General features: G+C 34.6%; 1 protein-coding gene across 1 annotated transcript in view; it reads right to left on the reverse strand.

Moving 5' to 3' along the window:
* Positions 1-20,544, reverse strand: part of LOC149782000 (kinesin-like protein unc-104) — a 196,319-nt gene that overhangs the window by 149,417 nt on the left and 26,358 nt on the right. The window contains exons 3-6 of the mRNA XM_089933404.1: positions 19,197-19,300; positions 17,570-17,664; positions 11,994-12,173; positions 10,326-10,397 (exon numbers count right to left, since the gene is read on the reverse strand). Coding sequence (XP_089789530.1) covers positions 10,326-10,397; positions 11,994-12,173; positions 17,570-17,664; positions 19,197-19,296 — 447 coding nt within the window. The 5' untranslated portion in view covers positions 19,297-19,300. The remainder of the gene's footprint in view (positions 1-10,325; positions 10,398-11,993; positions 12,174-17,569; positions 17,665-19,196; positions 19,301-20,544) is intronic.

Genomic DNA, 20,544 nt, shown 5'->3' on the forward strand with positions numbered 1-20,544 from the left:
TGAAAATGAGGCAGAACTGACATCCAGTATGGCCATTATGGCAGCCATTCCTAGTATGTGATGGCAAATCAAAGTCTACAGTACGTTATTTGTAGAAAAACTCAGTTTAAAGTGAGTATATATGTGATCTATCATTATTGGGATATAAACTGTTACTGTTGCTGATTTAGCTTTATTGGCATCACATCTTCAGTGCCAGAAAGAAAGATTTTGCCATACTAAAACCACCATTTACAATATATTAATGTGCAAATATATCTTTTCTGACTTTACATCCCAAGGTGTGGCATAACATCATGATATAATAATCAGACAGCATATTACATCTGAATAATTAGCATATTACATCTGACCAATCAGACTGCATATTACATCTCAATAATTAGATAGCACAAAACATTTGACCAATCAGACAGCATATTACATCTGCAAACAAGTTCAGACTGAGAATAATAAGCATATTATATACAAATGCCAACTGTAATGGATGTTAGTTAAAAACAAACTTTAAAAAATCAGAATTCAAACATAAAACTTGGAATAATTTAAAGTATTTCTAATCTGCATCTAACAATTCATTTTAAAAATTAAACTCTTCAAAGTGCTTTCTGGCTGAAACCTGCTTCCTACATTCGTCTTTGCTACCATGTGATATAATGAAGCTCATCAAGAAAAGACTATTTGTATGGTATTCACTAAAATTTTTGTATCACATGTCATGATTTCATCATGGCATATTTGTCATCTGTTGTTTGTTTTGTCATCTATATCGAACTTTCTCAGGTGAATCAGGGTGCTTAGCCAACAAGTTTTTTGACTGGTCAGTAGTCAACAAGTTTGTGATAAAAGTACTTACGTACACTTTTATCAAAGAATTACAATCAAACATGACAAGTGCTTCAGGGTCTGCTCCAGTAGCCTAAGTGGTCAGAGCATCCACCTCAGATGCAGAAGGTTACAAGTTCAAACCCTGGCTAAGTCATACCAAAGACTTACAAAATGTACTAGCAGCTGCTTCATCTGGTGATCAACATTAAAAGGTTAGTGTTAGGACTGGTTGGCTTGGTGTCATGATAATGTGACTGAGTGGAACATAATGTTACATGTCTGTGGTATGATGCCCCAGTGCTATACATCACAATAAACTGCCACACTGCAGATATCATAGCGATATGACTGGAAAATTGTTAAAGCCACATTAAAAATGCAGTTTAAAGAGAAGGACATTTCCTCTATGAAAAAAAAGGAATGAAACAATTGACATACACATTGAAAGAAGAGTTAGCGCAAAACACCCAGGATCGCTAAATTGAGATAGACTATTAAAGATGTAGAGAAGACTGAATGTTATCCTGAAGCAATTTATAATTAAACCTGATATTCTGCAAGAATTTGATCTATTGCAAGTCTGCTTCCATACCGTCTGGAGCTCCATGGTTACCATAATCAATAATTGAAAATACTGTCCTAAGCTATTCCCATAAATACCACACTAATATTATCAATGACATCATCACCCAATCAGATGCTATTTTATCAAAGGTATTGACGAACCACTTTATTATTTTTCATTTATATGAAGAGCTGATTTACTTGATTTTTGTCCTTGTGCTTCCTCAGACTTAAAAAATAAATTGATTTTTGCTATCAGAGCAATATGCAGCATCAAAGTGGACAAGTGCTATCTAATTGTCAGTGCTTTACTTTAAATAATACAGTATTTATCCCATGATAAACCAAAGGGGTTTGCCTCATAAATGTTATGAAAAATCGGGTATGGACTTATTACTAGACACCAATTTCTAAATGAATTTTTTTGTAAAATGATACAAAGAATGGAAATAAGCTTATCATAAGGTATGGGCTTATCATTGGAAAAATTCAGTACCTGGAAAATGTATACAGTGAGCATCGCATATGAGAAAGTGAAGTAGGGGCCAACAAAATTTCTGTATATACTCGCTTATAAGTCGAGTACAACTGCAAACTACATAGACCTAGATCTGCCTTCATATAATGTACTGGCACATCTGGGTAATCAACATAATAAACAAGATAGCCCTTTTCTGCTGGTGCATTATGCAATGGCAGATAAGTGTGTATGCTGTTTGCAGTTGGACTTGATGTATAATATAAAGTAACAGTTAAAATATGGGTCCCATATTGTAAAGCCTCTCAGTATACAGCTGCAGTTCTTATAACAGATAGAGTCCTAAATCCCATTCAGTTAGTCGAATGTTCTTATAACATAGACAGTCATGGATCCCATTTAATTAGTACAATGTTCTTATAACACAGACAGAGTCATGGATCCCATTCAATTAGTCCAATGTTCTTAATACACAGTCAGTCATAGATCCCATTTGATTTGTACAATGTTCTTATAACAAATAAAGTCATGGATCCCATTTAATTAGTGCAATGTCCTTCTAACACAGACAGTCATGGATCCCATTCAATTAGTCCAATGTTCTTATAACACAGACAGTCATGGATCCCATTCAGTTACTCAAATGTACTTATAGCACAGATATAGTCATGGATCCTGTTCAATTAGTCCAATGTACTTATAGCACAGATATAGTCATGGATCACATTCAATTTGTCCAATGTTCTTATAACACAGACAGCCATGGATCCCATTCACTTAGTCCAATGTCCATATAACACAGACAGTCATGGATCCCATTCAGTTAGTCCAATGTCCTTATAACACAGACAGTCAAGGATCCCATTCAATTAGACCAATGTTCTTATAACACAGACAGTCATGGATCCCATTCACTTAGTCCAATGTCCATATAACACAGACAGTCATGGATCCCATTCAGTTAGTCCAATGTCCTTATAACACAGACAGTCAAGGATCCCATTCAATTAGACCAATGTTCTTATAACACAGACAGTCATGGATCCCATTCAATTAGACCAATGTCCTTATAACACAGACAGTCATGGATCCCATTCAGTTAGTCCAATGTCCTTATAACACAGACAGTCATGGATCCCATTCAGTTAGTCCAATGTCCTTATAACACAGACAGTCAAGGATCCCATTCAATTAGACCAATGTTCTTATAACACAGACAGTCATGGATCCCATTCACTTAGTCCAATGTCCTTATAACACAGACAGTCATGGATCCCATTCAGTTAGTCCAATGTCCTTATAACACAGTCATGAATCCCATTCACTTAGTCCAATGTCCTTATAACACAGACAGTCATGGATCCCATTCAGTTAGTCCAATGTCCTTATAACACAGACAGTCATGGATCCCATTCAGTTAGTCCAATGTCCTTATAACACAGACAGTCAAGGATCCCATTCAATTAGACCAATGTTCTTATAACACAGACAGTCATGGATCCCATTCAATTAGACCAATGTCCTTATAACACAGACAGTCATGGATCCCATTCAGTTAGTCCAATGTCCTTATAACACAGACAGTCATGGATCCCATTCAGTTAGTCCAATGTCCTTATAACACAGACAGTCATGGATCCCATTCAGTTAGTCCAATGTCCTTATAACACAGACAGTCATGGATCCCATTCAATTAGACCAATGTCCTTATAACACTGACAGTCAAGGATCCCATTCAGTTAGTCCAATGTCCTTATAACACAGACAGTCATGGATCCCATTCAGTTAGTCCAATGTCCTTATAACACAGACAGTCAAGGATCCCATTCAATTAGACCAATGTTCTTATAACACAGACAGTCATGGATCCCATTCACTTAGTCCAATGTCCTTATAACACAGACAGTCATGGATCCCATTCAGTTAGTCCAATGTCCTTATAACACAGTCATGAATCCCATTCACTTAGTCCAATGTCCTTATAACACAGACAGTCATGGATCCCATTCAGTTAGTCCAATGTCCTTATAACACAGAGTCATGGATCCCATTCAGTTAGTCCAATGTCCTTATAACACAGACAGCCATTGATCCCATTCAGTTAGTCCAATGTCCTTATAACACAGACAGTCATGGATCCCATTCAGTTAGACCAATGTACTTATAACACAGACAGTCATGGATCCCATTCAATTAGTCCAATGTTCTTATAACACAGTCATGGATCCCATTCAATTAGTCCAATGTTCTTATAGCACTAATATAGTCATCAATCCCATTCAATCAGTCCAATGTTCTTATAAAATATAGTCATGGATCCCATTCAGTTAGTTCAATGTTCTTATAACACACATAGTCATAAATCCCATTCAATTAGTCCAATGTTCTTATAACACAGACATTCATGGATCCCATTCACTATGTCCAATGTCCTTTATAACACAGACAGTCATGGATCCCATTCAATTAGTCCAATGTCCTTATAACACAGACAGTCATTGATCCCATTCAATTAGACCAATGTTCTTATAACACAGACAGTCATGGATCCCATTTAATTAGACCAATGTTCTTATAACACAGACAGTCATGGATCCCATTCAATTAGACCAATGTTCTTATAACACAGACAGTCATTGATCCCATTCAATTAGTCCAATGTCCTTATAACACAGACAGTCATGGATCCCATTCAATTAGACCAATGTTCTTATAACACAGACAGTCATGGATCCCATTCACTTAGTCCAATGTCCTTATAACACAGACAGTCATGGATCCCATTCAATTAGACCAATGTCTTTATAACACAGACAGTCATGGATCCCATTCAATTAGACCAATGTTCTTATAACACAGACAGTCATGGATCCCATTCAATTAGTCCAATGTCCTTATAACACAGACAGTCATGGATCCCATTCAATTAGACCAATGTCTTTATAACACAGACAGTCATGGATCACATTCAATTTGTCCAATGTCCTTATAACACAGACAGTCATGGATCCCATTCAATTAGTCCAATGTCCTTATAACACAGACAGTCATGGATCCCATTCAATTAGACCAATGTTCTTATAACACAGACAGTCATGAATCACATTCAATTTGTCCAATGTCCTTATAACACAGACAGTCATTGATCCCATTCAATTAGACCAATGTCTTTATAACACAGACAGTCATGGATCCCATTCAATTAGACCAATGTTCTTATAACAAAGACAGTCATGGATCCCATTCAATTAGTCCAATGTTCTTATAACAAAGACAGTCATGGATCCCATTCAATTAGACCAATGTTCTTATAACACAGACAGTCATGGATCCCATTCACTTAGTCCAATGTCCTTATAACACAGACAGTCATGGATCCCATTCAATTAGACCAATGTTCTTATAACACAGACAGTCATGGATCCCATTCACTTAGTCCAATGTCCTTATAACACAGACAGTCATGGATCCCATTCAATTAGACCAATGTTCTTATAACACAGACCGTCATGGATCTCATTCAATTAGACCAATGTTCTTACAACACAGACAGTCATGGATCCCATTCAATCAGTCCAATGTTCTTACAACACAGACAGTCATGGATCCCATTCAATTAGTCCAATGTTCTTATAACACGGACAGTCATGGATCCCATTCAATTAGACCAATGTTCTTATAACAAAGACATAGTCATGGACTCCATTCAATTAGTCCAATATTCTTGTAAATATATGTTCATGGATCCCATTCCATTAGTCCAAATTTCTTTTATTGCTGCTAAATTTAATGTATTTCACTTAATTTTTGTGTCTGGTTCACAAAAATCAATTATGATTTAAGATTATTAAGTAAGTATAATTTGTGTTTCATTGCATTTTCTGCATACAGCCTTTTTGGAATATCCGTCAGTAAAGAACTCTTACTTGTTAAAAGGGTTACTTTTATTGCTCTCATTAACAACATTATGTCCAGAAACCATATTTTATAGATAAGCATTAATAACAGTCTTGTAGAATTCTAAATTCTGGCTATCCTCTAACATTAAATGCCATATTAATCCAAACCAGACAAATTCCTAAATGTCACTTTATTGTTTTTGAATTGTATATACAAAATTACTATTGCATGATACTCCTATATGTGTTGTTTTTCAAAAAGATAAATAAGTAAATGAAATGGCATATACATATATAAATAAATGGAAAAAACAGACTGGTAATTAACTATGCAAATAACTCTTTTCTTATTTTTGATTTTTAAAGAATTAAGTCTCTCCAATGCTTTTTCCAGCATTTATTGTACAAAGTCTGTCAACTACTGGTTCAAAAAAGCATGAACTATGACCATTAAGGTTAGGTTATTAAAGTGGTTTTGCATACTGTGTATACTCGTGCATAACTCGGGACCAACTGCACAAAATACAGATCAGCCGAAGCATTATGCAATAGTAGGTCAGGGCCTCTGCAGCTTGTAAGGAGTAATCAATCTAATAAACAGCATTAACCCTGATCTGCCATTCATGTGATGCCAGATCATGGTCTACACAGTCTGCAATTGGTCTTGATGTATAAGCAAGTACAAATGGTATTATTTCAAAACTGATTCACAGTTATGGCTGTAATTTTCAAGTTTAATTTATAGCTAAAATGTCTGTGTATATATTATTTGTACTGTAATTGCAGATAATGGATTACATTTCAACAAGATGTTAATAAAAAGTTCAGATTCATTTTATTTGCACATCCAACTGTCACTTGGTTGATTTTCAATCACATCTGAAAGCAACTTTATTTTAATACTGCTAAAGGGCAAGCCCTGTTAAATATTCCTAACCCTGATGTGAGATTCTATTACTGGCTAATCTGACAAAATTTAGACATAAATCATTTCTGCAGCACTTAAATTATTGCCCATTATTTGCACAAACTAGTGGGTGGTTCAATATAAAAATCAATAATTTTCCACTCAATTTCTAGATTGCTTTATATATTGTATTAATGAATTAGCTTCTTGCACCATACCTTTATTTAAAAAAAATGTTTTGTGAGGGAATCTGTTACTATTATTAACACTGATCATTTATATTTGTCACAATGCAGATGCTGGCTGGCTGGTTATTAGATGATAAAAATATACACAAACATATTGTGTCATATATATTTCTTATATAAATTCTTCTTATCTATGGAGACTTCAACGTAAAATTGAAACTGACTACAATGGAGATTCAAAGGACTAGATCGCTTTGTTTTTATAGACATATATCCTTTATGAAGGGTGCCTCCAAGATATGTTCTGAATTTATACAAGTACTTTTGTGTCTTATTATATCCAGTAGTACCCAATGGACTTATTCATCAAGATTATTATATAGACATCTCCAGTAATACCAATGAGATCTAATGATGAAGATTAGTTCTAAACATCCCCAGAATTATCAAAGGTGTTACTGATGAAGATTTATTATACAGATATATCCAGTAGTACCAAAGGGACTTGTTGATAAAGACTTTTTGAACAGATATCTCCAGTAGTACCAAAGGGACTTATTGATAAAGATTTATTGAACAGATATCTCCAGTAGTGCCAAAGGGACTTATTGATAAAGATTTTTTGAACAGATATCTCCAGTATTACCAAAGGGACTTATTGATAAAGATTTATTGAACAGACTCCAGAAGTACCAAAGGAAGTTACTGATCAAGATTTATTGAACAGATATCTCCAGTAGTACCAAAGGGACTTATTGATCAAGATTTTTTATACAGACATCTCAAGTAGTACCAAAGGGACTTACTGATCAAAATTAGTTTCACAGGATCTCTGATCAACTCAAGTTAAAACAATTTAGTAAATGAGAGTATGAACACATGTCAAACAAATATGTTCAGTAGTAAACTTCAGTTCTTATTTAAAAAAACAAAATTCAACAAATTAAATGTGCTTGAAAACTTAAGTGAGACTGGACTTTGGGGTAAACATTGCTTTTCTACATGTAAAGTGTCCAAGTTATACATGTTTTGGGGATTGCTGAAAGTGTGTCCTTTAAGACAATTATATATATATATATATATATATATATATATATATATATATATATATATATATATATATATATATATATATATGGGATATTATTTCTCAAGATGTGAATTACACATGTAAATATACAGAAAATAAAAAGAAATGTGTTCAAGAAACCTGACTGGTCCACCACTGTGATTAAGGTACTGACCTAAATCCAAAACTTAACCCAGGTGTGACATAAAAATATAAATGAATGTACATGGGTAACACCATATGGCCATACCACATTCATGATGAGGAATACAAATACCCATCACCCTGCAGGTTCTGATGAAACACAAAAGTGTCTAGGTGGACAAAGGTATTACTAATATGGCCATACTCATGACACACAAAGGTGTCTAGGTTGACAAAGGTATTAATAATATGGCCATACTGATGACACACTTAGGTGTCTAGGTTGACAAAGGTATTAATAATATGGCCATACTGATGACACAATTAGGTGTCTAGGTTGACAAAGGTATTAATAATATGGCCATACTGATGACACAATTAGGTGTCTAGGTTGACAAAGGTATTAATAATATGGCCATACTGATGACACACAAAGGTGTCTAGGTGGACAAAGGTATTACTAATATGACCATACTGATGACACACATAGGTGTCTAGGTTGACAAAGGTATTAATAATATGGCCATACTGATGACACACTTAGGTGTCTAGGTTGACAAAGGTATTAATAATATGGCCATACTGATGACACAATTAGGTGTCTAGGTTGAAAAGGTATTAATAATATGGCCATACTGATGACACACAAAGGTGTCTAGGTGGACAAAGGTATTACTAATATGACCATACTGATGACACACATAGGTGTCTAGGTTGACAAAGGTATTAATAATGTGGTCATACTGATGACACACAAAGGTGTCTAGGTGGACAAAGGTATTACTAATATGGCCACACTGATGACACATATAGGTGTCTAGGTGGACAAAGATACTAATATGGCTATAATGATGACACACAAAGGTGTTTAGGTGGACAAAGGTATTACTAATATGGCAATATGGCCATACTGATGACACACAAAGATGTCTAGGTGGACAAAGGTATTACTATATGACAATATCACATCCTCACCTTGCAGGTCCTGATGAAACAAGAATGCTGGTGCATGTTTGAATTATATACAAGTTATGCCTTTCTCTTTTAAAACAGGAAAAATTATGACTAGTTGATATATTATTTACCATCTAAGTAGGTGATATATTATTTACCATCTGAGTAGTAGAGATAGTTTTTACCTTCTGGTAGCTGGTATATTATTTACTATCTAGTTGAGATATTATTTACCATATGAGTAGTTGATACATTTACCATCAGAGTAGTTGATATATTATTTACCATCTGAGTAGTATAGTTTTACCATATGAGTAGTTGGTATATTATTTACCATCAGAGTAGTTGATATATTATTTACCATCTGAGTAGTATAGTTTTACCATCTGAGTAGTTGGTATATTATTTACCATCTGAGAAGCTGGTATATTATTTATTATCTGAGAAGCTGATATTTTATTTACCATCTGAGTAGTATAATTTTTACCACCTGAGTAGTTGGTATATTATTTACCATCTGAGTAGTTGGAACATTATTTACCATCTGAGAAGCTGGTATATTATTTACCATCTGAGTAGTTGGTATATTATTTACCATCTGAGTAGTTAGTATATTATTTACCATCTGAGAAGTTGATATATTATTTACCATCTGAGTAGTTAGTATATTATTTACACCTGAGTAGTTGGTATATTATTTACCATCTGAGAAGTTGATATATTATTTACCATCTGAGCCATTGATTTATTGTTTACCATCTGAGGAGTTGGTATAATATTCACCGTCTGAGTAGGTGATATCTTATTTACCACCTGAGTAGTTGGTATATTATTTACCATCTGAGTAGCTGGCAAAGTGTTTATCATCTGAGAAGTTGATATATTATTTACCATCTGAGCAGCTGATTTATTGTTTACCATCAGAGGAGTTGGTACAATATTCACCATCTGAGTAGGTGATATCTTATTTACCATCTAAGCTCTATGTAATCAACAAACTTGATGCTGCAATAAATAAACAGTGAGAAACCTGTAACATTTTAATCCACTGTACCTAATACATCAAAACTGTTTTGTCTGATCTATTTATCTTCTGTGCAGGTCATACTCTTCTGATGTTTCTTTGCAAAACAACAATGTTTTGCAAGTCACTTATCCTGAATGATCCAATCATTAGCAACTTTGTTTTTTTAAAATCAGATTTCAAAAAAATGCTGTTAAAATGCAACCCACCTCAAAAAATTCAAAAGGTAACCAGTCACAGCTTAAAATAGTCCATGCATAAAATGCTTACCTCAACAGAGTACTTGACTTCATCATCCTGTGCCTTGCTGGACTTGATTCTGTTGAAAAGATCCTCACACAGCTGCAACAACAAATCAAATATACAAGAGCTTATGTAATTTTAAAGTTCATGTATAATTTTTAAAACTGACAGAATGATGACTACCTTTGGAAAAACATGCCAAATGTTTAAATTACTCAAAGGGTTAGATATATTTCACATATATGAAGAATACATTTTTAAAAGAAAATTATGCTCAACTAACCCCACCATCACCATGCACCAGTGGCAGTAAGGTAATCAGGCTAAAGTGTTATGTTTTTGTACCATGTATCATCATGACGGTTTCATATTTTGTACCATGTATCATCATGATGGTTTCATATTTTGTACCAGTATCATCGTGATGGTTTCATATTTTGTACCATGTATCATCGTGATGGTTTCACATAGGTGTAATATGAAACTTCATTTGACTACATGTGAGAAAAAAAGATACAAAATTCAAATGGAATAGGTAACATGGCAAGAAAAAATTCCTTCATTCTAACTGAACAAACACCAGAGCAGAGACATAAAATCTAAGAAGGCAGACAGTGGGAAAACAAAAATGGACAAATTTTGACGTGTATCATGATGAAATTGTGGAATATGGACAAGGCACAAAATTACAAACATGGCAAAAAAGAGTGCACTATATTTATTGCAATTAAAAAAGACATTATTTCAAGTAAATGAAACCAGTCCAGTTTATATGAATACAATTGTCTTTGTCCATGGCCTTAAGCAATAGATTGCCAATTACCCAAAGTAACTTCCAGCAAAGCCAGTGTAAAATATCATTACCTAGAACTAATGGGAAGGAAATATTTACCTGTTTATATTCCATCTTTATTTCCTCCTTTTAGAGATTAATAATACAGAGAACTGGTACAGACATGAGAATGACAAGGACAAGACATACAATTACATAAATAAATCACAAACTTGTACATATAATCATACAATCACACATAGAAATTACATAATCTTGCATATATAAATACGAATACATTTTGTATTTGGAATCCTGAGAGTGTTTTCTATCAATAAAATGGATAATTCCAATATTCTCTAACTCAGCATAATAAATAAGGTACACAATACAATTATCAAATTTGAGAACTAGCAGAGATGTTACATCAAAACGTATGAGCAGTTATATAATGATATAATCCAAGCACAGCAATGCAAGTAGGCAATGGCAGTTATTGCCACAGCACAATAGCCAACCTGGACTCATCTGAAAGTGGGATTTAAACCTACATCCTTTCTATCACAAGTCTGACATACAAACCACCATGGCTCCTGCCTCCATTAGTCTTGACTTATAGCAAGGATGGTGACTATTTTAAGGGGGAGAAAAAATTAAGTGGAAAATGTAACTGCTGATGAAACTTGGACATTGGATGGATACAAGAAACTATACTAACGGAAGCTAATGGTTATGCATGGTTGGACTTTAGTTTAATCTATTCCCTGTACATCCAAGAAATAAATGTATACTATCCACCATGACTGCAATTCATATTTAATGAACACAAACCTCTTCCACCCACCCACCCCCATCCTAAATTCCTAATTCTGTGACCTGAGTAACTTGGACCATAATGTGTCTGAAGATACTATTCTCCGTACCTGTGGAACGATTCCCTGCTGGCCTGGCTCATTTTTCCCCATCATGGTGTAACTTTTCCCTGACCCTGTCTGACCATATGCAAATATACAGACATTGTATCCCTCAAATGCATGGTCCAGCATCTCCAAACCAATTTCCTCATACACCTGCTTCTGGGATGCAAAGTTTGGGTCTTCCGGCTATAGAATAAAAAAAGGTTTTCTTGCTCTGATTAAGAAAATACAGTATGATCTCCTTTATCTGACCTCGGCTTATTAAACTATGTTATCTATGTGTTAACAGTTTGTAGTATTCTGGCAATTTGTGATATATTTGTACCTTTAATGCAGTAGAGGTTAACATAGCAAATTCTTTACTAGTAGTATTTTATTAGTAGTAGTAGTAATAGCAGTAGTGGTAGTGGTAGTGGTAGTAGTATACATTTCCAGTATGACAGCCGTAGATTGCAAGCAGCTAAAAATTAATCAATAGTTTGATGTAATTAACAGAAACACTTTGAACCCACTGCACTATGGCTAAAGACGCATAAAACAAATGGGATTTTTCTGTTTATTAATTGGCTGGGTATTTATTGCAGCGTAAATTTGTATGAAATCACATAAAATGTATGGTGTAATGACAATTTTTTGAGTGATGATGTAAAATTTACACTTTGATTATCACTGAATCCTGATAATTCCAATTCTCCTCCTGTCTGTCATCAAATCAGTGATCCCAACAACAGCTTTCAAGTTTTGGTAGCTCGTAGTTTTCTTTAATCACCCTTTTCACAATTTAGCAGAATACACAGCCCATTATGCTAGCCAAGGGTCATCAATCCACATCATTTACAGGGATCATGCTACCAGGCGAAATGGGCAATAAAATCACCTAAAAAAAATGTACACTTTGCCTTCTGTTAGGAAAGCAAAAATGAATGTACACTGAAGGACTTAAACTTAATACTTTTGAGATGCTCCCTCACCCTAGCCAGGTAGTTCAGTGTGGTGTTCTAGCTCAAGGTGAAATGAAAGCATGTATCAAGCCATGAATCAGCGGGTATTGACATAAAATGCACCAACAAACTCTTGCACAGGGATGTGTTTTTATGGATGATTTACCATTAAAGTTATAGCAATTGATTTCCACTACTTATCATTTGATGATAAAAATGTACAAAACTAAAAAAAATAGTAATTTGTGTTTTAAGGATGTAATTGGTGACCTGAAGATTTTAACTCCATGCATGCATAATTTTCTTCATAAAATCAGCTTGAAACAATAAGGGAACCTGAAATGGGGAAATAATGGCCGACACTGCTATTAGACTTTATTAGACTGTCTGATTCTGTAAACCTATTGGGCAAATATATTAAGGAAAATATATTAAGGAAAATACACAGTTCATAGAAAGCAAAGTCTAAATTATATGCTATTAAAGATTTAGCCTAAAAATGCAATTATGTAGGTCAGAAATGTAAGGGATAATGCTATATTGTTGAATCTGTGAAGTGCTGTAAGGTACAAGTTTTCCAACTCACTCACTTTTGTGAAAATATGAAGAAAACAAAGCAACAAAGCAAATACTTTTAAACCAATGCATGATTTTACAACAAGTATGAAGACAAATAATAAAACCATCAATTTGCAATCAAATTAATGGACTGTTGTAATGAAGCTAGAAATTAAGTGGTTACATTAAGAAATTCCTCTTCTGAAATACAGATACACTCACATGTTGGTGCCAATGTCATAATAAATGTTGACTGTTGATTCAGTTGGAAAGACAGGTTAAGTTCATTCATATATTGACTTTTAATTCTTCGGTGTGTTGTTTATGAATAGTTACAGCAATGTTTACTCTGCATCAAAGAAATTAGGATGATCTGAAAACATGTATATGTATCATGTACATGATACAGTAGCTATGATGCCACAGTAGTGAGTGTTTGGGTGCATCAAGGAATTTGTAATCTGATACTGTGTCTGATGTTGTGAAATCTGATCATAAAGTCGCAGCTGTGTAATTATGATGACGTAGGGAGTTGAAAAGATCAAAGCTTGTCAGAAACTTACTGGAAACTGATTGAGACCCCCAAAAGTACTCCCCAGAATTTACCAATGCGCAAAAAATTCCAGATCATCAGTATCACATGATATTTTGCAGCCAATCACATGGCAGCAAACAGTCAATTCATAACAAATGGAATTATATCAGGATAATTCACCTGTACTCCAAATAAATTGTAAAAATTCATTTCTGGTAGATAAATTTCTAATCATGTGGTGAAAATCCTGATTTTAGGCTTCAAAGATCAATCCTACTCTCTGCTTAAAACGTGATATTAACAATGGATACTGACTTCTAAGAAGAAACAGTCATATTAGGTTTTTCCGATGGGAAAATGTCATTGTATGGCTACCTTAGATCAAGTAATATATTTAGACTTTATATGAATATTAATAAACAATTCTAATCAATTCTCAATGGAATGATTCTATTGCTGATTTCTGTGTGCTTTTGTCCTGAAGCTAGCTCTCATTTTAGAACACTGTCCTGTCACAAGATCAATTACTTTTTATACAGAAATATCTGAAAATGTCAAATGTCAAGCATAATGTATTAATAATTCATAACTGTCAAAATTATGCTGGAATGGTTTCTGGCATGCCATTATGTTATGCCAGCAGGTTACAAATATCATTTGAATTTCACATGTTAATTTACTGTGTGTGGATGTGTGTGTGTGTGTGTTTTGAATTTTTAGCATAGTATTAATGATTTTTCAGTCATATTGCTACGATGTCTGCAGTGTGACAGTTTAGAGTGATGTCTAGCACTGGAACATCATGCCGCAGACATGCAGCAATTTCTCATCAGTCACATTATCTCGACACTAAGCCAACCAGTCCTAGCACAAATGCTGAGTACCAAGCAAGGCAACTACCATTTTTTTAAAGTCTTAGGTTATTACCATTTTTTAAAAAAATCTTTGGTATGACTTGACCAAGGGTCACCATCTCCCATATCTGAGGTAGATGCTCTAAACACTTAGGTCAATGGAGCAATCAATTTACTTTGTTATAAGAGGATCACTGGTAAAATGTTAGTGTTTAATGTTTTGATAAATGGATATATTTACATATTTAAGGGTACAATCAATCCAAAGCTAACCAACATTTTGGTTGGTGTGCATTTTCTTGAGGTGACTTAGTTGCAAATATACAGTCTTGAGATAAAAAAGTTAGATGTAAAGCTCTCCTGTAACTAACTGTCTATGAAATCAAAACTGAACAAGTATTATGAAATATATTAAGTAATTTTAATAACAAAACAAACCCCAGCAAGGTAATGGTTGTGTTCTTTAAGTAACAATTTGCATTCAACTCTTAATTACATGAAAGCAGAAAAAAATGAATTAGGGGTTGACAGGAATGACTTGTCAGTTTAACTTCTCATTGTTGTAGTCACAAGGTAGGTGATTAGTCCATTCCCTCAAAACTGTATATATTTACAATAAGTCGAGTCCAACTGCAAACAACATTGACTCAAATCTGTCATCACTTTTTGTACCAACAAATCAGGATCTATGCTGTTTGTTCCACCGATTACTCTTAACAAACTGCACAGACCCAGATCTGCCAGCACATTATATGATGACCAATACTGGGTCTGTGCAGTTTCTGCTGGACCTCTATTTACAAGCGAGTATATATGGTAAATATTTCAGTGGATGCATCATGCAAACATAGTAAGGCAGAATTATCTGGCTCATTTAAAGCATGCACTTCACTTATCTATCTACTGGAACTTTTAAATTCAACATTAAATGAACAGGCCATGTTCATCAAGCTTTAAGAAGACCACATTTACCAATATGTTGTGAGTCTGTGGGTGTGGCCTAGTGGTGTTAGAGTGTCCACCTCGAATGTGGGAGGTCATGGGTTCAAACCCTGACCGAGTCATGCCAAAGACATAAAAATAGTACTAACAACTGCCTTGCTAGGCGCTCAGCATTAAGAGGTTGGTGTTAGGACTGGTCTACCTGGTGTCAGGATAATGTGACTGGATGGGACATCATGCTACATGTCCATGGCATGATGCCCCAGAGCTAGACATCACTATAAACTGCCACACTGCAGACTGCAGACATTGTAGCAATATGACTGAAAAAATTGTTAAAGCTACGTTAAAAATCCAAATATCACACACTAATCCAATGTCTTTTTGGTGCCAATATGTGTTACTAAAGCCTGTTCTAACAGTTTTTTTTTTGTGGTGCCAATATGTGTCACTAAAGCCTCTTCTAATGTTTTTTTTGTGGCGCCAATATGTGTTACTAAAGCCTCTCCTCATGTTTTTTTTGTGGTGCCAATATGTGTTACTAAAGCCTCTTCTAATGTTTTTTTTGTGGTTTGTGGTGCCAATATGTGTTACTACAGCCTCTTCTAATGTTTTTTTTTGTGGTGCTAATATGTGTTTTTACAGCCTCTGCAAATGTTTATTCAAGCATCACAGTTAGGTGTAAAATGCTTACCAGTTGCAAACATGTCAAACCTATGCACAGCCTATTTCATGCAAACAGCATAATGCTGCTCAGTTTGCAGTTGTGTACATATAAACAACCTGTGACGGCAGATCTGCTGCTCCATTTTGCAGCTGTGTATACCCTGGAATCTGTGACAGCAGATCAGATTGTAATGCTGTTCACAGATTTCAGCTGTGTACACACTGGTAATCTGTAAAAGCAGATATGGGTCTAGGCTCTTTGCAGTTTGTAGTTATTTACACTAGTCTGCTAATCACTGATGGCAGATAAGGGTGCATGCTGTACAGTCTGCAGTTGTGTATACACAGGTAATCTGTAATGGCAAATCTGGATGTATGCTATTTGCAGTTTATGCTTGGTATATAAGCATGTAATCTATGATTGCAGATCAGCATTTATGCTGTTTCATGGTTTATGTTTTGTAAAATGCAGGAGAGCTGCAAACAGCTCTTCTTGTAGAGTTGGGGAGAGTTATTCTCTCCTGAAATATTTATATCATTGTTTACGGTACATCATCATTTATGGTACATGACATCATATATCAAAACGGTAGAACCTGTAAACATATCAGTATTTATGAAAGGCCATGAAATCTGGAATAAAATTTGATAAGGTCGCTCAGAAAATATCAGGAAATCTTTGTTTGGAACAATAAGATTGGGGAGAGCAATGGGTCACTCTCCTGGAAGCAATTTAAGGAGTGCAATGGTGCACAAGAGCAATCATGCTCTCCAAAACACATCCCATGCTCTTTACAGTTGTGCATACATACATTATCTGCAATGGCAGATCTGAGTGTAAGCTGTCTGTAGTTGTGTATACATTTTTAAAATGGCAGATCCGAGTGTATGCTGTTTGTAGTTGTGTATGCATTGTTAAAATGGTAGATCTGAATGTATGCTGTCTGTAGTTGTGTATACATTTTTAAAATAGCAGATCTGAGTGTATGCTGTTTGTAATTGTGTATACATTTTTAAAATGGTAGATTGAAGTGTATGCTGTTTGTAGTCGTGTATACACAGGTAAGTGCTGCAGCTGGAACTTACCGATGTGTGAGACCAATAAGAGTAATCAAAATTGAAACTTTTTATTGCACCTTCTTTGCTGTCTTTGGGTCCTACGGCTTTTGGGTTTCGTATACCTGAAAAGAAAAAAAATTTAACATGGAAATGGCATTCTCAACTACAGGACCTCCATTCACATGATGGAAATGAATCTATTACCTACATTCTTAACCCTCTACCTCATGCAAGCATCTTTGGACACCTCTACACCATTCGAATGGAAGCTGCTTGTTACAATGTGTACTCAATGGTCTCTACAATGTCTAATAAATTTCACTATTTTCATCCCTGCATTTAACAAATCTGCTTGTTGAGAATAACTTGATATTACATATTAGATGATATGCATGAGTGGGATAACAGACAGAGATACAGTATTGTTGTGAGAGGGATGTTGGGGTTCTCTCCAACCCATGATATCACTGGTATCACGTAAGATAATTTCTGTATAACAGATTTATTGTATGACTGCAACTTTCCTTCTGATTTTTATAGGAACAACTCTCTTCTTCTTCACCCAGGTCACATACATATCCCTGCATCAATCTTTTCTTTTAAAGAAAACAAGACACCTGTAGCCAATCAGTTTTGACTGCTCTTTAAATACACTCACGTCTATTTCAAATCATAAATCATTTTGTCACATGTTGGACCATTCTGAAAGTAGGGCTTGCAGTGAATACATTATCTATACTTAAGGTTCTTCTTAAATGGAAATGCATACCATGTTGAACCAATATTTGGGGTCAGTTTGGATATGCAATTTTTACTGCTTCCTGATAACTTTTTGCTGCTGATGGAAAAATCATTATTTCATTTGCAAAGAAAAACTGACTTGAAAGTGCAAACCTTTCAAACAGTTCAACCTAAATTTACCTGAAATTATTATATTGCTTTATTTTCTAGAGTTTATTTATATTTTGGCAGAATGAATTTTGTAGAATTTATATTGCAAAATATTGCCATCATACACATCGAGAACAATACTACAGTGTCTGTCTGGATTTAATTCATGGAACAATGGTTATGAAGGTAAGTGGAAGTTTGTTCCTTATTTTCCATTACACTGAATTTTGTCATTTTACAATTTTATGTTTTCTTTCACTGTTCATGTACAGGCTGGCACAATAATTAAAATCAATTTTAAATATCTATTGTTTAATTTTAATCTCTGCATCGATTTTGAAAAACTATTTACTCAATCTCTTTCACTCTCTTTCTTGCCCACTTACTGTAATGTACGTTTTTCTTACACTGATTCATTTCTTTTTCTTTTCACAATTTAATGTATTCCTTCATTGTTCGAGTATGGGATGGAAAGATAAATATGAGCAGTTGTTAATATCTAGCATACAAGTTACTTGCTAAATGATATGACTCCCGATCGATCGACAAATATATTCAAGTGCAAGAATGACCCATCAATGAAAATGTACACAAAACATATCCAATGGATAGTTGATAAATTATGACAAACCAATCATTGCTCTTTAAATGTGAACTGTGTCCAATCAATATTTCTTAGTGAAGTTTGATGCCAACTACAGACTCTTAATTAGAGACAACATTTAGTACAGTGGCAAGTATATCATTAACCACAAACACTTACATGTTGTTTTTCCAGACATAGTGATTATGTTTTCAGAGCCCTTAGACATCTCCCTGTTGTTGAAGGGACGGACCCTCACAGCAACTTTTACTGATGACATGTTTCTGAAAAAGACGATGAAAGCTGAACAATCTATGGACAATGACATGTACTTAAACTGAAATTCTTTTATGGTCAATAAAATTATAATAAATACTTTCTGTGGAATGATGGTTTATAAGCATCATAAATCTATTGCTATTTTAACTTCTCAAGGAAATCATGCTCCTATAATGAAGCATGGTTGTCAAACCAATAATAAGGGGCACAAAAAACATACACTTGTATATCAGTTGATTTGACTCTTTCTGGAAATAACAGTCATCTGATCTTTAAGTTCAAATATGTGTGAATCTTTATGTATACAGTATCTATATTATTATATATATATATATATGTATTGCCAGAAGAAACTGTATTGCAATATACTCCAATAATGATTGTATTGCAATAAGTACTGAGCTGTACTGCTACCAAGCAGACAATTTTGAAAACCAAAGTGATAAGGACTGTTGACACGATTAGTTGAGTCGATAAATTAAAAGAAAAACTAATAACATGTTCTGTCAGCTGTGTTTCTCTTTATTTTGGGGAAAAAATGAGAATGATTATTAGTATGACCAAAATCTGAATGGCCATTGTAACCGACAAGAGTCTGCAGATTAAGGATGCGATAGATGATTTTGACGTGCATGTCTGGGGAATAATAATGGTCCCTCCAGAACAGTTCAAGTTATTGCAACTTCATCTTCGCTAGCCAAGGTTCTGATATGATAACCCTGGCAGATCAAACAGATATTTTAGTGCTTTGTCCTAGTGACATCTAATGGATTTCATGAGTTGCCTCCCTTATCATGTAATGCCAACTAACCAATAGCGTGTAACAGCAGTGCATTGTACATTGGCTGGAAATGGTGGAGGCAATTGACTTAAAAGGGATACATAAGTTTAACATTGAAAGTATGACTTTGTACCAGATGGAAGCCATTACAAGTGTATTTTTTGTGAAAAAGGTATTTGTACAAACACGGACCAGCAGTGGAAAATTGCTTATTGATCAGTCCATTCAAGTTGCATGCTCCCCTTGTCTTGATCATGTAGGAACAGTGTTCAAATTTGAACAACTTGATTTTGATTGGATGCGGTGGCTTGACCACATCCAACGAAATTCACAGACTCAAAGCATCTTTGGCATATAATTTATTCATTCCACCATCATCCTTGTACATGTATTTAAAACCAAAGTGAGCCCAGACTGTGCTCTCTCTTTGCCTGCTGACTGAGTAAAAGTTGCAAGCCATTACTAAAC

This window comes from Sinohyriopsis cumingii, chromosome 15 (assembly GCF_028554795.1).
Source record: "Sinohyriopsis cumingii isolate HCF-2022 chromosome 15, ASM2855479v2, whole genome shotgun sequence".
Lineage (NCBI taxonomy): Eukaryota > Metazoa > Mollusca > Bivalvia > Unionida > Unionidae > Sinohyriopsis > Sinohyriopsis cumingii.